Source organism: Grus americana, chromosome 7 (assembly GCF_028858705.1).
Source record: "Grus americana isolate bGruAme1 chromosome 7, bGruAme1.mat, whole genome shotgun sequence".
NCBI lineage: Eukaryota > Metazoa > Chordata > Aves > Gruiformes > Gruidae > Grus > Grus americana.
Genome location: NC_072858.1, coordinates 3,562,225 through 3,581,552, shown reverse-complemented (window position 1 = coordinate 3,581,552; position 19,328 = coordinate 3,562,225). Strand labels below are relative to the sequence as shown.

The 19,328-nt window shown below is 42.3% G+C and overlaps 1 protein-coding gene across 1 annotated transcript in view; it reads right to left on the bottom strand.

The window, feature by feature from the left end:
• Window positions 1-19,328, bottom strand: part of ADAM12 (ADAM metallopeptidase domain 12) — a 182,687-nt gene that overhangs the window by 154,525 nt on the left and 8,834 nt on the right. The window contains exon 2 of the mRNA XM_054832687.1: window positions 10,729-10,862. Within this exon, the coding sequence (XP_054688662.1) occupies window positions 10,729-10,862 (134 nt within the window). The remainder of the gene's footprint in view (window positions 1-10,728; window positions 10,863-19,328) is intronic.

Sequence of the window (19,328 nt, the reverse complement as noted above, 5' to 3'; positions counted from 1 at the left end):
ATAGCTACTTCACTAACAAACATGACATCTCTTGGCAATAAAAGGTTAAAATTCACTTTGCCCTCTGACTATAACAAAAATACCTTTGCAAGCTAATGACTGTAACAGGCTGGTCTGTTCCCGAATAAACATTCTAGGGATTTCCTGAGGTGTTGTTTTGTTTTTCTTTTTTCTCCCCCCCCCCCCCCCATCTTTTTAATTGAGGGAAAAGAATTTGGAGGGCACAGCCAGCTTAGATGCTATTTCAGTCAAAAATGTGTATATATTGTCTTTCTATACACTTTTAAAACTGAAAAAATACATTTACACAGCTTCTGGATATTCATTTTATAGAAAAAAAAAATCTTTAAAGCTTATCCAACTCATCTCCTTCTGCCAGCTTTCCTTGCCAACTCTTTCTTAGTAATGCCAGTAAATGCCAAAAAAAGTCTGGTTTAAACAATGTTTCTGTCTGTTGAAACCAAGAGAAAGGCAGTTTCTGTTGGAGATACTTGATTTAGGGATCCCACTTTTTCTTCAGTTGCTGAAAACGCACCCTGAACCATGTCAGCGTAGGCAGAAGGGCGCGTGCAATATTAAAGCAGTAATATGCTAGAAGTTGCTCTGAGGACAAAATTACACAGTTCCTCTTATTGGCTTTTCCTACAACAGATTCATTTCCAGAAACTCCCCTCTCCTTTGAAAAAGGCAGATTCAGTATCTGCCAAGGAAACGGTCCTTTTTGGGGCAGGGATACTATGGCTGTTTAGATTAACACATCTAAGAGCTTTTGCCTCATCGTCACTTGCCAGGAGTTGAAGCAGACCTCCTTCAGCAGCGTTTCTTTTTCGGTACAAGATGTACTTAATGTGAAAACATCTAGGGAAAGATGATGGAATGGGTGAAACTAAAGTAAATAATGTCATCAGAGAGACACCACTGTAGGATTTCATCCAAGATTGCTGCCCGAAGCAGCCTGCTATCTCCAACACTCACAGAAATGAAGTGTGCCGGAAAAGAGCATCCACCAGCGTGCAAAAATTAGGCATCTCAATGAAGATCTGATCCTCCCCTAGCTAGGCAGCAGCTTTGAGTAAAAATGTGTGCTCCTGTGCCCGTTTAAGTGGCCTCAGGTAACAAATACAATTCTCCCGAACGTTAAAATTATCTATAGGCTTCACTTTAAACACACAATGTAAAACGCTGCCACCTCAGAAGGAGGCAAAAGACTCCAGACAGCGATGACTGACTGGGAAGGGTTTGGCAGGTTCACCCCGAAAAGACCGTTTTTGCACAGGACTGCCAAAGCGCTCCTCAAAGGACGTGGTCGGTGGAGAGAGAAGGAGCAAACAAGGAGATAAACTCTGCCCAGAAACCGCCCAGTAGCTCCTGGTGGAGGGAGATGATGGCCAGAAGAGGAAGGGGGAACAAGTTCATTCAGCAGAAGCAAAATAAAGTTGATCGTAGGGCAGGAGACACAGTAAGGGCAAAGGAATGAGGGCAGGACCCAAGAGCACTTCATTTCCTGAGAGTGATTCAGACTTCAGAGGAAACAACGTATTAGCATCCTGGGACTCGGGGCAGGGGATGAACAGGCAATGCCGAAGGCAGAGCTGAAGGTGTAAACGGTGCTTAACGCATGCTGGTTCGTTGGGGAGCAACGAGAGGCGACAAGACCCCTCCTCGGATTCAGCGGCCCCGTCAAAGTGACCACGAGTGTCTAAATACTGTCTCAGCGTGAGCAAACGCATACTTCGGTGCAACCAGTATCACTAGCAGATTTATCATTACGCTGACCAGAAATATCACAAGCACATCCCTGTGGGACAGAGAGGAGATCAAGCCCAGTAAAACGCCTGCGGACGCTGGCAGCACCCCCACCACGCACACATCATACAAATGGAAATGCATCGCGCAAATTATCACCAAATGCATTTCGTCTCCAGTCTCACTAAGCTCCATCACTCCACCGTGTCTGCAATGCCATAAATTGCAATCGTTTTGTTAAATTAAGCTTCGAAAGCTCAATTATACTTTAAAACCGTGTCCTTGAGGAAAGACAGCGCACAAAAGGGACACGCAATTTCCTCAAGATAGAAATTGAACACAAACTTTCTGCTATGATATCAAAACAATACAGATACCTCATCTACAGAAGCTTTTCAAAAACAATCGGCAGATTTTTTGGCAGTCATTTTATTTCTAGAAAAATAGCCACACTTTGAAATCCTTTTATTGTCAAGATATTACTACCGTGTTTTAAAAAGGCTTATTATCAATCCTAATTATTTTTTTCTTATCAAGCTTTAAACTGCATATAACCTGTATGATTTCTCATTACAATTCTGAGAAATGAGAAATATTCCTATAGAAGAGGTAAATCAACTGGGGTTTGAGTAAATCATATTGAAATATAATTATAATTCAACAACAAAGGCATCAGGCTCATTAACGATAGGACCCGGTGCATCGACCAGCTAAATTTCCCTCTTCATCCCTAAAATATACACCAAGTACAATGCAATTTACTATGGCTTCCCGAGATAAGGGTCTTCATCACAGCGTATGTCAGCAGCTTTTAGTTGCCGTGGTCTTCCCCTGCTCAGAGGACTTTGGTCCTTGGAAAGGCCCCAAGTTCTGCTGCTGTTACCTGCAAGCCCTCCCACGGCTCCTCCACGTACCCAGAGCATGTGGTGGGAGAGAGCCTGCTGTAGGAACTGCCCTGCGGTCGGTTTGACTCAAGGCAATCACAGTAAGAATTAAGAACAAGGGAGATTCTCCTTTTGCCTGTAAAAAAACCGATCACATGTTCATAGCTGGAAAGCAAAGTATTATTTTAATCCAACGCTGAAATTCATACCTTACGCTCGCAAGATCTGTTGCAAGAGACGTGAAATAGCCAAGTATAAGCTAAATTAATTCAATATGAAAATGCCTCAGTACAAGCACTTTACAAACCCAGCATAATGCCGCATAATTGCAAGAACTTAGTTTTAGATTTTAATACCGCGTTAAAGGCTTGCTAGCATTAACTGCATCATTAAGATCTAAATATTTTTCTCCATTTTATTATGGAAAGTATGATCTGTTTGTTTGGGTTTTGTTGTTTGTTTTTTTCGGTTTTTTTTTTTTTTTTTTTTTGAAATACCAGTCTGAACACTCACTCTAAAGAACATCTCTCCAGTCCCATCACCTTACAGAGGAGCACACGAACGGATTCCTCAAGCTCAGATCTGAGACACTACCTCATAGCTGGTGGGTCACGGACAGCAAACACCACAAAGCACTTCTGCAGAGCCCCAGCGTACACAATTGCTGGCAGAGGGAGGCCGGGTGGTACGGGGAGACAGAGCTCGCCCAAGACTATTATATCACTGGTGATCTTTACTGGCCAAGTATGACAAAATTCCTCCCAACAGCTCAGCGTGATACAAGCTCGTGAAAGGGACTTTCACCCCATTGAGGGCTCCAAGATGCTAAGGGGAGGGGGGGGTGTGTCTGGCGGATGGTTAATATCAAACTCTGCATTTTCTGTTTATTGAAATAGCAATCTCTCTCAATAATATCTGCTATTTATATTGTGCATAAACGATCGCACAAAACTTTACAAACTTGACACACTGTATCACTTAAGCTCGAAATGAAATGGGCCGTTTTCTGGGATGAATCCCAATTGCTTAACACTTCCCAGTATGCCCAAGTGTTTCAGGCAGGAAATGAATGCTAGTATATCTAGCTGAAACTAGGGCACTGATTCAGTGCAGACAGAGAAAAGAATTTCCCCTACTCAATCACCAACGCAAAGGTTTTATTGGTGGTCCCAACTCCAGGAATTCCTCAAGCCTGTAGCTGCTGCGTAGGATCCAGCAAGTCCCTAGAACCAGGATACACCTACCGACATGTCTAAAAAAATTTCCTAAATGAAATTGTCAGGTTGATCGATTGGTGAACCACGGGTGTGGGGCTAGATGAGAAGAAGGGAACGTGTTTTCCTCCGTGAGGACCTGCTCCTGCACGAGGTAAGGTGAGAGGGATGCTGCAAGCTGCTTTTGCTCACCCAGGGAGGCGATCCAGCCCTACGAGCACAGTCACAGAAATTCAACCGGGTACCAAAGGAGGTGACACGCTCCCTTTCTAATAGCTTCCATGCAGAAATTATGCTATTTCTGAATGAAATAAATGCAGAAGAGTTATTAAATAATAGGGCATATTTGAACTAATTAGCCCTCGCAGTGGCCCTACAAGGCAGGGGGATAGGTATAACAAAAAGCAAAAGAAATAACGGATTGTTTACTAGGCTATTAAATTAATGACTACCAGGTTACTAATTAAAGGCTCAAGGAGCAGATCTCCCAGAGAATTTTATCGAGGATTAGTGCAGTTTCTCACACCGCTGAGGTTGGCTGTGCCAAGCGACATTCCCAGCTGATGACACAGCCTTAGCAGCATGCACAGCTCTGCCTCTTATATTTGATACTCATGAGTCATAAAAATATGGAGAGGACTATAAATTCTGTTTATGCCTCTCTCTCTTAAGATATGTAAAACAACTATGTAAAAGAGCTATGAAAGCTGTCCTCTCTGTCTTCAAAGACTTGTTTAAGCAGCGCTGTATGATTCCCCTTAATACAATTGTCTGGAAGTCTTAACTTTGGTAATTATTTCAAATGAAAAAGAACAGCGGGAGGCTCTGTTGAAGGGAATATAAACAATTATCACTTGCACGAAGGCTATGCCAGTTATGAAATAAACTTGAATGGGTTTGCTCTTGAAAACCCTGAGCACTAAATTAATTATCTGACATAGCAGGCCTCTCAGCTGTGCTCCATGCATCAAACCCAATATTAGAGTCACGCAAGAACACCAAGAGGTGCAGCAAAGAGTGGAAACGTGAACCGGCACAGAGATCTTGTTAAACTGGGCTCTTTCCAATGGGTGCACCGATAACTTTATAATAATACTGAAACTGGTGTGCACACCATCGCTCCGGATGATAGACTGGGCTACGACAGATTGTGCCTGTTCTGCCAGTTTGCAAAAGAAATGCAGCAATGCAGGAGCATAAAGATTGGATCAAAGGGGTAAGGCTCATCCCTGCTTGGCAGCTTCAAATATGTTCTTGAATCTCCAGCATTATTCCTCGGATTTTTTTAACAAATTTGAAGTTATTTCTTGTGCCTTCCAATGATTTTTTTGTTTCAATGGCAAAAATCCCTTGTTCTAGTAGGTGTTGAATTAGAGCCTTACAGTGAAGGCATGAAAAAAATGCAAAAAGGTGAATATCCGATACATTTGATAAATCTGGAGAACCATGAAGATACCTAACAACTATCAGAGCCCATGATACTTTCACAGATAGTGGAGAATTTCACATTGAAATTCAAGTAATCAGTGTCCAGAATGACATACAATCAAGATTCTGATGTTTATGAACACAATCCATAACACAATACTTCAGGAATGAGGCAGGCAGAAATGCAAAAGCTACTTCTTTGCAAGCTCAGTGAGATGCAATGCATGCTAAGCAGTAAAAAATGGTAATCTTCTGCCACTTTACATGCAGAATCTTTTGAGCTGTGACAAGCGTACACTTAAAAACCAGAAGAAATATGGTCTAAGTACATATTTATAGCTGGCCTTCATCTTTATCTTTGCATTTCATTGCTACAGTTTATATTCAAAGTATAACATAACACCAAGAAAGAAAAAAAAAAAAGTGTTGCTACAAGAAAAGGAACTGTCTTCTCATCTTTCTTTTCTCCTTTTTTGAAAACATGTCTTTAAGATTTCGATTTGCAAACTTGATTTATACCAGCCCAGCCAAAGGAAGGAAACTGATTCACACTAGCTCAGTATCTGGCCTTGAAAGCTTAAAGTAGGTGAAACGATTTTAATGTTCTCTGAATCAGTCCCCCTCTCCCCCAAGGGGAAACGAATTTCTGATTTATTCGGATTTAAAAGTCATCGATGTTGGAGTCATAGCTGTTCTTCACCAGGGAACCCTCTGCAGGTCTTCCCGTCTTCTCTGCCCACCATGGACATCTTTATTTTCCTTCACTTGTCTCTAACCCCAACAGCAACACATCTGAATCTCCTGGTGTGTGGAAAGCCATCCAGCATCCACCACCGAACGAGAGGTCTAACTCTCTGCAAGGTGGGGAAAAGGTTGCTTTTGCAATATACTTTTTATATATTGAGGTCAGTAGCAATACTTTAAAAGAGTCAGGTGAGAGTCACTGTGATTCAAGTGTACTAAGGGTCTAATCCATTGACAGGTATATTGTGTGCATCTACTTTCTCATAGTTAATTATTTTTCAGAGGTTACACAGCAAAATTTATTCATTGTCCTCTATACATCACCCAAATTTAATGTTAAAAAGCAAATTCTCTGCATCATTTGAAAGAAACCTGCACTGGGAACTTGCAAACTCAAAGCAATCAAAGCATTTCAAGGCTTTCCAGCTTCTCATGTGGTTCTTCAGAAACCATGCTCAGCTCCATGCTGCTTGGCTACAGGTCCTTCAATACCTGCCCAGGTTCAGCAGCATTCAAATTTGTCTTTACGAATGGCAGTCGTAGCCTGACTGGAGCACACACCTACGTACGGAGCAGTTTAATATTGCACTCAAATAATACAGAGATCAGAATTACAAATTTTGTAATTCTGATACAGAGATCAGAATTACAAAAGTATGTGCACAAGCATCAAAAGACGCAAAGCATCATCCAGTAAGGACAGTTGCACCTAACTTGCTCATATGCTTTTAGAAACCTCAGAGGATTAAATCGTTCAAAGCGCTTGATCAGTCTCATGATTATTTTTGGGTCCTTGCAGGTGCCAGCAATGGTGTTATAGATCCTGCACAGCCAAGACTAGAGAAAAACCCCACACCTGAGTGACAGATGCCACAACCTGAGGACTCTATGTTTACTTGCATAATTGATCATATCATATATGCACAAAATGTTTTCAATTTCCCAGAACCTTAATGCATTTTAAGATCTGGACTAAACCCTGGATACAAAGCCAACTTCATTAATGAGCGTGTCACTCCAGGAGAATGAATGCGGCTCAAGGCAATGCCACGCTGGGACCCCCCCCAGCATTACAGCTATTGCAGGTCTGCCCCGGATGGTCCCTGGCAGGCAGTGTTTCCCCACAGTTACGACCTTTTAAGCATAGAAATGGAGCCAAGGAACCCTTAATGCCCGTGCGAAACGTTTCCTGCCTAGCGCTTGTCTCTCCAAGAGAAGGCATGTGCTCCAGGCTCCGGTCTAACGCAACCAGCGTTACCTGACCTACAGCTCCTGTGATGCAGGGATCTGGCACACGTTAACCAGTGTGTGTCCCTAACAGGGTGTGAGGATAAAAGCTGAAGCCAAACAGATGGTCCTCTAAAAATCTTCCCTAAAGTGTTCTGTGTACTAAAACATCACTTACCCAACTTCCATCAAACTTGGCTTGATTTGCAAATCTCAAGCCAAGTTTGAAGAAAAATATTCAGCTGGAAACATGCAGGGAAATGAGTCTTTTTTCCTGCACTTGAATAATATGAAAATGAAATAATTTTGTTCAAACCTTAGAAAAATTTAAGAAAAATAGAACCCAACCCTCTTGGGTGTAAACCAAGCACTGGGAAAAAAAAGAGTTGACACAGAATGCAAAGTGATGAACAAATGAAAAAGAAAAGTGGAAGGAGAACCGGAGCTATAATGTATAATGACCTATCAACACATTCTATAATGCACACAAAATTTCGGCGAAGACGGAAATCACATCTGCGCTGAATATGGGCAGCTATTGTTTGAAAGCACAGAGCAACATTGCACAACACTTCAGGGTCCTGATTCTGCTGCCACACGCCCACAAAGACAGTTACTCATCAGTAGTCCTGACTAACAACTGGATACTCAAAATAGTAGCCACTAATTTTAGCAGCGTGTGTTCAGGATTAGCAACTGAATATTACTTCCAGTTAATAAAAGAGTTTAACTGGGCACCACTAGAATACTCCAACTGAAAATGATCTACGTCTTCTGAATTCAACAGAAGATGCCAGGAGAAATGTTAACTACCACCACCGAGATGAACAGCATCGTACAGTTGCAAAAGCACACGTGCATTTCCCTAGTAACATCTCTTAAGTATATATATTTTATTTTTTAAATGTGCTTCGCTACATAAAGTGTTTGCATGAGCATATGCATCTTTTTAAACCAGAAAGAAGCAATAGCATTTCTGAAATAATACTGCCCCAATGAGATCCGGGTCTTGGTCTCTTACAGCTTTGACTTGGGGTGGGGAGGTAGGGGAGAAAATTGATCTGCCCGGTAAATGATAGATTCTTTCCAGAAACAAAACACTACGTTTATACTTAGGGAAACCCGAATTCTTTAAATATAATTTGATTACATGTCTGATTTTAAAATTGGATTTTCCCTATCATTAATTTGAATTGTCAATCTTAGGAAGTACCTAAACCATTAGATGTCCTTGAAAAAGTGCACCCTAATGTATTAAAGTAAAACCAGGTTGCAGCTAAGTAACTCTTTTATTTTTTTTCTTCTTGGTAAATGTAATTTTATTGCTGCTGTGTGTTTGTGCAATTAGTGTGACTAGTTTCAGCTTTTTTGCTTCTGCTCTGCACAATGTGCTGCATAGATGGCCCTCAACGAGAAAGTCATTAGCTTAATAATAATTCCTGACAGATTCTAAATGAGATATTCCAACAGATATTGCAGTGACTCCGGGGGTAAATAAAGGGACAGTTTTATCTTCAAGATGGGAAAGAAAGAGTAAGCTGCACTAAATGACTAGCATGGTTTCTCAGGGACTAATTGTTAAGCAGGAGTACTTACAATCAAAGGATTGGAGAATGGGACTATCATTGTGAGGCAATTATCTATACACAAATAATGTTAATGCTTTGGCATTTTTATAACCACTACATTATTTATTTTACTATATATTGTAAGGCAATACCATTCCCCTGGTTACAACTACGCAGTACTTCATACTTCTTTTTTTTACTTCATATAAAATTAAAATAAAGCGGAGGAACACTTTGAAATGAGCTGAAGAACAATAGGTCCTATTTAACCATGAAATACAACAGTATTTAACTTTTGTGCTTTTGATCAATATTTATGTGACAAGCTATTAATTACTCTTCTCCTCTACCACTTTAATGCTGTTGTTCTTCCCACAGCCTGATCTGCACTTTTGTCTATTTAATTTATAACAGTTTCCATGGAAAAGAAGTATTCAAAGAAAAAAAAAAAAGTGCTGATACAGCACGTGGATCTGTCTACCAAACCACAAATCTTTTCTAATGTTCATCTTAAACTGAAAGCAATTCTGGGAAACAAATTAATGATATAAATCACATTATCATTACTCACATAAAGATACTCTGTTGTAATTCTTTCAGAAAGCTACAGTGAGTAGCTGAAGGAACTCTATATGGAGAACGCCTGTTTCTAATTAAATAGTCTAAAAATAGAGTTGCACATACATCCAGGACCAAGCCATCTGTGTTATCTCTTTAAGATAAGCTATTACACACCCACAATGATATCCCTTTCATCACTGCAGATACTCAAAACTAGGACTGGCCCTTCTTTCCCATTTAGGAAGGGAAGAAGAAAAAGGAAGCAAAATTTTAATGCAGACAAGATTTTTTGAAAGTCAGATGCCTTGTTTTGAAATCTCTTTTCCCACCTACTTCTGTCAGTCAGCAGCACGATTCAAAACCGTGTCCTGCAAACAGTGGCAGTAGTCAAGGAGGGTTTCTGCGTGAAATGCTCTCCCGGTGCAGTAAAGCAAGCTGTAATGGGCTATCTGGGCTGTCTGCATTGTTTGTGTGTGACAGAGGTTGCCTTTTTATTTTTTTTCTTCTTTTTATTTTTTTTTTTAAACTATTTAAAAATTTAACTTTTTTCTCCGCATTCTGACATTTAAAAGAACAATATAAAAAGTAAGGTGGAACAAAACCGGACCTGAGTTAAGAAGGCTGGGTAAGAGATTCCCACGACGTCTTTGGTGATAATCAACAACAACAACCTGCCTTCATACTTCAAGCAGGAGACCAAGGAGACAGAAAACAGCCCTCTTCTCCTACAACCAGCTACCTCTATTATCAGCCAATGTCCGAGGGGAAAAAAGGGAGGAAAGCCTGTCAAGAGGGGGAAACAATCCCCGCTTAGGCAGAGCCAGTGACAGACCGTCCCCTGGTTAGGCAAAGGGAGAGCCCCCGCTCCCTGCGTGGGACGGCATTTGGGGGCCACCTCCCCCGGTGGGCTCCAGGTGATGCCTCGGGCTGCAGTCAACGAAGCAACATTATTTACGCTTTTCCTTCAAGTCCTTGCTGCCAGACTGTATTTAATGAACCAAACGTGTTTGTTGTCTTTGCCCCTCCCTCAGTTTTGGGGCTGGTTTGCTGTCGTATGACATAATGTCAAGCGGTGTAGGTTAACCTCTTTAAAAAAGCTACGTCACGTCGAGGTTCCATTTCTGCCATCAGAAATAAGAATGCCACTTTACAGGAAAAAAAGTATTCATTTCAACCAAAGAACTTATCCATTTTCCTAAATCAGGTAAGTAACAATTTTAGACAGCAGGCTCTCTACAAAAATATAAAAAATACGCTTATAACAGATATGATGAAAAAAAGTGCATTTACTTTCCCCTAAAGGCTTCCAATTGTTATATATCTTACAGTAAAATAATAGGCAAAATGAAGACTAACCTTTGAATAAAGGCCATTTACTGGTCTCCACTGTTCTCCATTCAAAAGGAAGGGAACTGTTATCTCATAATCTTTTGACTGGTCCTTTGGCATCTGCTGTCTTGAGGACTCCAATTTGCTGTCCACATTCTCGCCTAGGGACAGGGAGAAGCACTTCAGGTTAGTCGGGAACAGCATCTGACAACATGAAACTCGTTATTTAAGGGACCCGCCAGCATATTTCAAAAGGAAATAATTCAGGAAAAGAATTAAACATTAAACCATTGTGGGGCCATACTGTCAAGTGTTGAAACCTACACAAATTTCTAAGAGAGCTGGGGTTCTGGGTGAGAGGTGTCGAGGTGATTTCCACTGATGATTACACGGCGCATTCCTGTAGCTGCAGAAGACAAAGACTGCACATAAGGAGTAGAGAAACCAGGATGCAAAGATAAGGAGCTGGGATGCAAGACTTAAATAAAAAAAATTTGGAGAGGTATTGGCACCACTGCTTAAAGTGTTACATTAATAATCACACTAGAGTTTGGAATTTATTTTTTTTTCCCATTGAAGATGACAGCAGGGAGGGCTGCAGTAGGTGGCTGTCTTTTCAGTGTCATCATTAAGAGAGTCAGCAAGCTGCAGGGATTTAGAAGAGATAAGATTTTATCAGGACTATTTTTCCATAATTAAGGTAAGAAATTAGCCTTGATCATTCCACTCCCCAATCCCTCTTCTCCCCATCCCTCTTCCCAGATACAGCCGCGCTGGATCAGATTCAAATCAGGGGTGGTAGGAGGGGGGACAGTGCCCTGGGGGTGCAACTGGAGCCCTCCCCGGGGCGAACAAACCCTGCACGACACAGGCTCCCGAAAGGCAGACAGCAACCCCAGATTCTCCCTTACGGCCCTCCCATTTCTGCGATGGGGTGAGCCAGTCCTCGCGCTTCGTGAGCTGGAGACACAGCAGAGATGTAACGACCCGGTCTGGGGTTCCTGAAAGCACCAGGTTTATTGTACACAGCAGATTTACCAGGTTTAATCCTTGATATGTCATTATCCCCCAAACACTTCTTAATGCCCCATCCTCCCCTCTGAACGCGGAAATGTCCGGTTGTACTCTGTTTTAACAAGGCTGAACTGCGTACACCAAAAGACTATTTACTTAGCAGCCTCAGCATTTCTGTATGAACACCCAAGGGGGTCACGAAGTACTGAGAACCCCGTAAGATCAAGGATGCACATTCTCATTAGTGGCGAAAAACAAGTCTCAAAGAGAATATAAACTCTCATTGAAATAATGCTCTACTCCTACACAGTCAGATGACTTCAATTCATACTACAGTGTCAAAAAGCTATTTGCATGCAACTTTTATCAAATGTTTTTCCTCTCACTAAACATACTAATGGTATTGTGCCTGTCAAAGCAGAGTCCTAAAACCAGTATCATAGTACAAGAGATGGAAATGGTATTGTGAATAAATCTCTAAGAGAAGATAGGGTTGGCTTCCAGGTGCCATGGGACAGTCAAAATGCTGGCGGGCTTTGCCACACTCTTGACCTACCACCACACTGAGCCCTCTGGAGCACTTGGACTCCGTGAGGATGAGGCCCGAGTCTTCCCAGGTGCTCTAGAAATGTGTCCATCCTCCACTGAGATGGAGAAAGGTCAGCATGGCCTGTCTTCATCCTTCCCCCATTGCCTTTGTGCCGGGAGGGGCAGAGAGAAGGTGACGGGGGAAGGAGCAGCTCAACCACATCTCGGGGCTGAACCATGTGAAGGGAGTGAGAGGAGAGCTGTGGGGTCAGACCTACACACGCAGCCCACTGCTCCGTACTGCCGTCCCGGCATCCTGACCTGCCCTCTCTGGCCACCGAACGCTCTCTGAGGATCAAGAGCTGTGTTTTGGGCAGAATGAGACTGATTTAGTCACTGTTAGAATTAGCTTAAAAACATCTACACAGTCATTAGTGTTAAGCTGAAGTGAGAGGAAGAAAAATTCAGTATTTTCTGGTATGCTTTTAAAAATATGACACTTTCTCTAAAACACCAAAAAAAAGACTAAGATAAAAAGATAAAGTATATTGGGGAGCGGAAAGTTGCTTGTTATACAGGTGCTCCTGTAGAAAAAGGGTTTTCACCCCACCCTTAGCGCAGCCCAAGCCCAGGTGACAGGGGTCTGGGAGGACGCAGTGTCAGCCCGTGGAAGGGATGCTCCAAACCCTGCACATGACTGGGTTCACCCCTGTGGAGGCGTTTGAGATACCATCTCATCTGCCTAGGAGGGTCTAGACAGAACCACACAGCTCTTTATTCTGATTATCAGGCATGAAGCTCCCTGCACAGAACAGAAATTTATGAAGCATATCGCAGAGAAATGAGAAAAGTTTGGCTCTAGCCCTGATTTTTTTTTTTTCTCTTGCTCACTAGAGCAGTCTGAACTATGAATTAAATGACTCAAGCCCTTCTATTACTTTGTAGGATTTGCACTCTGAAAGTTTCATGAGATCTAAATTTTAAGAAACCCTACGATCATACTTTTCCTCCCACGGATACATTGTCTATGTCGCTTCTACACAGTCTTACACCATGGAGCTGCAGCTAGATATCAAGGAAGCATCACACAGTCTCTCTGGTATTCCTGCATGTGCAAGTCGCCTTTCTTATTAATTCTATAAAGCATTAACATCACAATATTACCTGAAACAGAAGAAAAATGAGAGGGGGAGGGATCAGCATTTGGGCACAGATGTGTTATTCCCTCATTACATGGCATGGCCCAGAAAGTGCAACCGCTATAAAAATATCACGGGAAAAAAGAACAATATCTACAAAACGCATGGTTCAATTTTGTCACTCCTGTTCTATCATGACAAAGCGATGCTTGTGTTGCACAACAAAGTAAGGTTACAATGAGCAAATTTAATCCTACACACATGCTTATTTATCTGCACACTAAAAATGCATATTGTGCAGAAGTGTTGATAGTCTGGAGACAGACATCAAGACAGGTTTATAGGCAGCAGTTATATCTTTATTGGAAAAGATAATTTATTTGGGGGAAACAAAACAGACAAGCTTTAGGGTTTGCAAGCTCCTCTGAAGCCATAGCATTTATAAAACACAAGATCAATTTCCATCTAGTTGCTTTCCTTCAGCCAAATATTTTGCTGCTTATCTGAATGTTTTTTATTTAAATTATTGGGTGTGATAAAAATCACAGCTTCCTGCAGAAGGCAGAGAAAGCACTGCAGCCCAGTCACGGGGCCTCATTCAGACGAGCGCTTGGGCACATGCTTAAGATTATGCACTTGCTTAACTCCCAACTGTCCTCAGCGTGATATATGCACATTATAGCTTATTTTGTAAATCAAATAACAATGTTTCTCTGATTTAAGGTCATTATATTTACATACTATGTATTTTTCTGAAAGACTACAAAATAAAGAAACCTGTATAACTGATAGGTAAACTCCAGTTAGGTCTTTAAATATAAAAGTAGGGGGAAGATAAAAAGGCAGATCCTTTAAATAGGATTCCGCAACCAGATTGCAAAGCTTCAAAGAACACGTTGCAGGAAACAAGGGATCAGTGACGAGCGACCCACACGTATCCGTCCGAGATGGGAAAGATGACAGCACCTAAAGGACCAAACAACGGGATGCAGACAGAAATGATACGGGTAGAGGAAGACTCGAAGTCAGGAGAAAAAAATCCACCAAAAAACCACAAGAAGAGAGCCAGGCCCAAAACCGTAGGCATAGAAATTGGAGTTGAAGTGTGCAGGAAACTTTGAAAAAAACGGGACCAAGAGATGTGCAGCCCCAGAGCAGCCCTGAGTCTAAGCAGCGGTGTGGGCTCCCGAGTAGCTGCACAGGTGGGACAGCTGCTGGCAACCTCGGAAAGCCTTTGGCACGTACCGCCCTCACCTCGAAGTTGGCAACACCAGAGAATTTATCCCAGCGAGGCATAACACTTCACCCAGTCTCTTGCACGATGGCTGAACAAAACGCAGTCCCAGTTTTCTTCTGTTGTTTTTGGGCCACCCATCTCCAAGCGGAAGCGGAGCCCTCCCAAAGAGCATCCGAGGAGCACCAGGAGAGGAGCGCAATGGGACAGGACCGGAGATGCGTGCTAACGAAGGGTTTCCATCACCTTGACCACATCCCCTGAGCTCCCAGGGCTGCAGTTCCTCATGCGCGCAGACGTGCTGGTATTTCCTCTCTGCCACTCTTCATCTCCTTTACCCATTTTCATTAGGATTTCTTTGAAGCTGGAGCCATTAGAGTTGTTTGCATTACATTAATAACGAGGCCTCTTCTCTACGGGGACTCTTGGTATTACAGCAATATAAATAGTGTAATAATTGAAATCAGAGAATTTAAATTTCAGTAATGTGTCATGAGAGGGGAAGAAAATCAGGCCATCTGTATTACCAGAAACTTTTATTAGACCCAGGTTTCCTATCTCTTGTGTCACATGCACCTACTTACTCACCTACGTATTTTCCATTTCAGTGAAATTCTGTCCAGTTCTTCCTGACGCAAGCTCGTCTCCCACGTTTTCGCATGAAAAACTTCACAGTCGTGTCTATCTGTTTTCTATTTTCAGCCTGCACTGAACGTAACGCTTTTGATCCACAAGCAGCCCACAAGCTGATGTAGCGCCCTTTATTCTTTTTTTTTTTTCAGTAATATAAAAGATACTTTGTACAAATAGTGAGATGAGTAGATGTTATCTGTCAGTGACTTTTGTGCGGCTTAAATATTTTTCATCTGCCATGTACTTCTACAACTTTTCTTCTTTGCACAGTATCATACAAGGACTTGTTGGCAAAGAAGTTAAGAATAGTTTTCATCTTTTTGCTTTGTATTTCAGCTCCTCCGAGCTCTGTGTAAAATAAACTCCAAGCTTGCGACGTGACATCTTTGTTTAGCGGGCGCTGCCTCCTGAAGAAGCCCAGACACGCTTCAGATTTGCATTTAGTTAAAATTAATAAGCTTTTAGCCAGGCAGTGCAATTTATTTGTCCTTATGATAAACAAAACGGTGAACGCTCGCAAGATCGAGTGGGTCTGGAGAAAACGGACTGAAGTGGAAGGAAAGAAATAAAATCCCCCCCCCCCCAACTGCACACCCCTGCCATCCTGCTAGTGCTGGTTTTGCTCCCCCCTCCCCGGCACGGCACAGGAGAGCGGAGTTGGACCTGGGGTGGTTTATAAACACCACCCACCCATTAGCACACAGATTTACAATAAAGCCAACGTACGACCCCGTGCTTCCTTCCCGTTGTGGATGCGCACGTTCTGGGAGTCCCACCTGCGCTTCTTGTCCCACACCCATTCACGTGGTCCCATCAGGGCGCTTGGGTGCCCCGACAGCCCCAGCACCCCACTGAGCCCAGCCCGGCCGTCAGCCCTCCCCCAGGGACGGATGCCCACCTCCAGCCCAGACCCCAGCCCTCCCCCCAGCACACGTCACGTCACCACTGCACTTACTGCTCAGTTAGGAAAATAACAGAAGCGGGGGAATAAGAAAAAGGCTACATTAAATTTTATTGTGATCCTTGTGTTACCTTTCATATTACAAAGGGGCTCAGCATTGTAAGTCGCAGCTTATCTACTTTTTCCTCTGCGAAAAACCACCCATGCACCAGAATAATCTTAGGTCAGAAAAGAATAATAGAACAGAGTAATCTTACTGCAAACTGGAACCAGCTACTGGCACTGCTCTGTTTCGCAGGACGTTGGCGATGCCATGGACAACAGAAAGGGCATACTTTATCTGTTCCCCTCCTCTTTTTCTCCAGTTTCCTCAGTTTAGTCCACAGCCAGTGGGATCCATGATTTGGATGGGTCATTTCTGGCCACAGACAAAGGGCTACATAGGCGGCTGCCTCCTGCACTTGGACCGATGGCAATTAGTTTTGTGTCAGGGTACTGAGGCATGCCCACAGGTTCTGCTGCCAGCCAGCTTCCCCTACAGTCCGTAATACCTTGGGTCTGCTCTGTGCCACCAGCCCCAGCAAGCTGGGCAGGAACCCAACAGAGCCACCCACTGCCGCCCAGGACATCCATCAGATGGGAAAGAGCTTTAGGCCCCTCATCGGTCACTTCCCTCATGTCTTATTTGGGATGATTCTTTTATCACCTCCAGATTCAAAATGGAACTTTTTTATCCAAAATTACCAAGCTTTTACATTGAGAGAGGAGGACCAAGCATTCGACCTTTAAGATTGGAGTGAGCTTATGACATTTAAGAAGGGGGTGAAACTGTGTAAGGTGTAGAGACTACCCACCAAGCACATCACTGACCAACCAGGTGAAGGAAGGTTTCTACCAGGGTTCAGTAAGAAAAGGTATTAGGATCAGCCTCAGTATTTCTATCATCAGCAACCCTTACTCAGCATGCACAAGTGTCCTCCTGAAATCCAGTGCTCCAAGTTAGGAGACAACATCTCCATGGGGAAGGAAAGAAAGAATCCAATAACCTGCAGGCTGGAGCAAAGGGTTGAAACCAAGTAGTACAGAATGGAGAGTTCTACCCTTAGGGACCATGAGCATTACTGCTTAGAGCAGTAATCTTCAAAGGCAAACGACACAAGAAAGACCCGTACATGCTATTCATTATAGCATTGATGTTACACAAAGCAAAGACAGTCCTGGAATGATGCATCAAAAGAGGTGTTTCCAGTGAATATCAGATATTTAAGTTACTCCTGAGAATTACTGATGCAAGAACATCTGGAATACTGCGGGCATTTCTCCTCACCTGCATTCATGAAGATTAATTCAGCCTGGAGCTGGTGGATTGGAAAGGCTGCCAGGGTGATCACAGAAGCGGAAAGACAAGGGAACTAAAATAATTATTTTTCATAATCTAGAAAACCAAAGATGACAGGATCCGTGATTGTCCTTTAGCTTTATATACGTCTTGGTGTTTATCTTGCCAGTGCTGATATATTCATAGATGGCAAGAGTAGAAAGTGGCTAGAGTAGAAAGTGGCTATACGTAAAGGTAGATTGGATTGCAATACACAACTTCTGAGCAAAGAGGATCACATCCAGTTCTTGTGCATCAAGGAAAAAGAACTAAAAATCAACTTGCTTTAAATGGAAATTGTTAACATTAGCACTCAGACTATATCATGCCAAAACCAAAAGTGTCCGCTATCCAACTATCTGGCCAAGGACTGGGGATGTGTGCTCCCAGTTCTCTGTTCCCCTCCATCTTCCAGCAAAAGCCCAAACATTACCCAAACTAAACATTATCCAGGCACAGATCTTGCTGAAACTATCTTCTAGAATGGTACGCATTCTGTCTGAGACCGGAAAAATAACAAATTGTCACTTATTAATACAACAAAAATGCAAATTATATCTGATAATAAATATGAAAATGCTGCAAAATGAACCAGTACAAGATTTACAGCGCATAATGGCAAAAAGAAAGCCCAGTAACTTGCATAGGGTCAAATAAGCAATAGCTTGCCTTAAAGTCAACCATCCATCCTTCTTAACTTTTACACTAACCACCATCTGAAAACAGAGCCACCTTCTCAAAAGAAAGGACAAAACTCAGAGACTCCACCAGACTGATAAGGCACTTGCCATTAGCCCACTAACAGCACTTAGCCAGCTTTAAAAAAGACAGGACGTAACATGCTGGACTCTGCCCTCATCTGCATGTAAGCACAAAAATCTGGGGAAGATTTGACTGTGCATAAAATAAAAACCTTATCTCTTGCAGTAAAGTTTTTATTCATTCAAAATCATAAATCATTTTTCCAACTAACCTTTGCACATCTAAGCAGTACATTGATTCTCTCTACAAAATCTAGTAAAATTAGTCCTTTCATGGCCTGCCTAGAAAATAATTTTTTTTTTTTAAAAAAAGCAACCCACCTAACTATACACAAAGTTTTACTTGTTTTCTCACTCCTCCCCCCATTCCTAAATCCAAGACCTCAGGCATTTAAGCACAAGTAGCTTTTGAAAAACTACTAATTCCATGGATCTTCTTGGGCTTCAGTCTTGTCTTTTCTTTCACATTGCAAAATTACGACTCGCACAAAATTTTTAAAACATCAAAAATCAGGAAAGGTGTTCGATAAGCCTGAGGACAGGCAACAGCCAGATGACTCCACACATTTCTGAATTTAATTTTCTGTTCTTTCTGCTTCTAATAATAAAAAAAAAAGATCCTCTCTACAGCTTGACAGGTCTGTCAACTTTGAACTGATCTGTGTGTGACTTTTGTACACTTGGTCTTTCACACTAAGCAGCTTCCCGAGCACTGACTGCTTGGATGAGAAATAGGAGTCTGAGACGCACTGGTCCCCTTTAACTAAACAGTCTTAAAAACATGCTTTTTAATATTTCAGTTTTATAATTCTAAGAACTATCCCCTGTCATCACTTGTTCTTGCATGAGTTATTCCCTTCCTAAATCTAATTCCGCTGATGAAATAATCTGCGAGAGGGAACAGCCCTCCCACCCTTCCCCCACGAAATCCCATAAACTCCATGGAAAAAGTCATGTGTTCAACATTTTAATATGGACATGGGTGCGAAAGCTTAAATTCAAAGGTAACTTGCTGTTCTTCTCCACCAAAGGCTCTGCG